Source organism: Etheostoma cragini, unplaced genomic scaffold (genome assembly GCF_013103735.1).
Source record: "Etheostoma cragini isolate CJK2018 unplaced genomic scaffold, CSU_Ecrag_1.0 ScbMSFa_528, whole genome shotgun sequence".
NCBI lineage: Eukaryota > Metazoa > Chordata > Actinopteri > Perciformes > Percidae > Etheostoma > Etheostoma cragini.
In genome coordinates, this window is record NW_023269127.1 from 37,433 (window position 1) to 39,708 (window position 2,276).

Below are 2,276 nucleotides of genomic sequence, written 5' to 3' on the forward strand. Positions count from 1 at the left end.
CTGCAGGGGCGGGGATCGAACCACCAACCTTCCGATTGGCAGGCAACCGCTCTACCACTGAGCCACAGCCGCCCACATGTCCTGTGTGTGTCCTACCTGTCCCATTTCTCTCATGTGTGCGAACCGTGTGTGTCCTAAATGTCCTGTGTGTGTCCTACCTGTCCCCAAGTCTCTCATGTGTGTGTATCGTGTGTCCTACCTGTCCTGTGTGTGTCCTACCTGTCCCGTGTCTCATGTGTGTGTACCGTGTGAGTCCTACCTGTCCCGTGTCTGTCCTACCTGTACTGGATGGTCTCGGAGGTTGTGGACGCTCTCAGTTTTGTCATGAGGATTCGAACGATGTTGAACAGGAAAACAAAGTTTATCTGCCGAGACAGACAAAGGACAAAGGTGGACTGGATGGGACCATGTGATAGTTTTTAAGGTGGACTGGATCAGACCATGTGATAGTTTTTAAGGTGGACTGGATGGGATCATGTGATATTTTTTAAAGATGTTTTCCTAAGTCTTTGTGAGGTTTTGGCCATACCAGCAGGACAAGGATCATTGGGCCTTGGTAGATGTAGTCGGTGTAAAGTCCCGCCTTCTTTCCAAACCAGCACCTGTTGGTCAAAACAATCCACCAATCAGATCGCCTCAATCAGTTGTAAGGAATGTGTTGTATAAAAGTCCTGTAACAAAAAGTTGCAGGATGGCCGTCCCCATCCCCATCCTCTGTTTATGTGTCTAACCTCCGTCCCCATCCTCTGGTCTAAGGGAGACTAGACTGTGGAGGAGAGGTCTAAGGGAGACTACACTGTGGAGGTGATCAAAGGGAGACTGGAATGTGGAGGGGGTCTAAGGGAGACTACACTGTGGAGGAGAGGTCTAAGGGAGACTACACTGTGGAGGTGATCTAAGGGAGACTGGAATGTGGAGGCGGTCTAAGGGAGACTAGGCTACATCACAGTTACTCACTTCTCGTTGTCGTAGAAAAGTTTCCCTAAAGCCCAGGCAACGATGATTGGAAAAGGAATACCTGGAGACAGACAGACAGGTTAGACAGAGAGACAGACAGGTTAGACAGAGAGAGAGACAGACAGGTTCGGCAGACAGACAGACAGGTTCGACAGACAGGTTAGACAGAGAGACAGACAGGTTAGACAGAGAGACAGACAGACCGACAGGTTAGACAGAGAGACAGGCCAGGTGAGAGAGAGAGACAGACAGACAGACAGGTGAGTCATTAGACAGGTGAGTGATTGGACAGGTAAGAGAGGCAAGTCATTGGACAGGTAAGACAGGTGACTCCTTGGACAGGTAAGACAAGTGAGCCAGGTGATTCATTTGACAGGTAAGGCAAGTGAGACATAGGACAGGTAAGTCATTGGACAGGTAAGACAGGTGAGTCATTGGACAGGTAGGACAGGTGAGACATTGGACAGGTATACAGGTGAGACATTGGACAGGTAAGACAGGTGACACAGGTGGTCTGACCCCAGCCGATGCAGATGAACATCCACTTCCTGAGTCTGTCGGTGGAGTAGGTGAGGACGACGGCCGTGTGCAGGTAGCAGCCTTCCCCAAACATCCAGAAGAAGTTAGTCACATGGAAGTAGTTATAGGCTGCTGTCACCAGGCGGCACCACACCTGGAAAGACAAGAGACAGGAGACAGGAGACAGGAGACAGGAGAGAAGTTAATCACATGGAAGTAGTTATAGGCTGCTGTCACCAGGCGGCACCACACCTGGAAAGACAGGGGATGGAAGACAGGGGACAGAAGACAGGGGACAGGAGACAGGAGACAGGGGGCAGGAGACAGGGAACAAAAGATAGGGGACAGGAGACAGGGGACTGTGTACGTGTGTTACCTGGTTGCCCTCGGTAACAGCAGGGTTCATGGTTAACTGGACGATGAACCAGGTAGCGTTCCTCAGGATGAACGCTGAGATCAGATTCCAGTGGATGATGTTCCTCAGACAGCGAATACTCCTGGAACACACACACACACACACACACACACACACACACACACACACAGACAAACACACGATGAAAAGAGAAAGAAAGACTAGAACATTATTTCTGTTACAAATATAATAATAATACATTAATATGTTCAGACAGACAGCCAGGCAGAGAGGTTACCTGAGTCTGAGGAACAGAGTGAACGCCAGCAGCAGAGCTCCGAGAGAGAAACAGTGACCGAGATAGTTGATGATCACAGCAACCTGGTAATGAAGCTTAGTCTTCCTCTGAACACACACACACACACACACACACACACACACACAC

The 2,276-nt window shown here is 49.8% G+C and overlaps 1 protein-coding gene across 1 annotated transcript in view; it reads right to left on the minus strand.

Moving 5' to 3' along the window:
- LOC117941303 (corticotropin-releasing factor receptor 1-like) overlaps positions 1-2,276 on the minus strand; it is an 8,348-nt gene that overhangs the window by 1,643 nt on the left and 4,429 nt on the right. The window contains exons 3-8 of the mRNA XM_034866369.1: positions 2,130-2,236; positions 1,853-1,973; positions 1,477-1,630; positions 958-1,018; positions 530-602; positions 280-365 (exon numbers count right to left, since the gene is read on the minus strand). Of these exons, the coding sequence (XP_034722260.1) occupies positions 280-365; positions 530-602; positions 958-1,018; positions 1,477-1,630; positions 1,853-1,973; positions 2,130-2,236 (602 nt within the window). The remainder of the gene's footprint in view (positions 1-279; positions 366-529; positions 603-957; positions 1,019-1,476; positions 1,631-1,852; positions 1,974-2,129; positions 2,237-2,276) is intronic.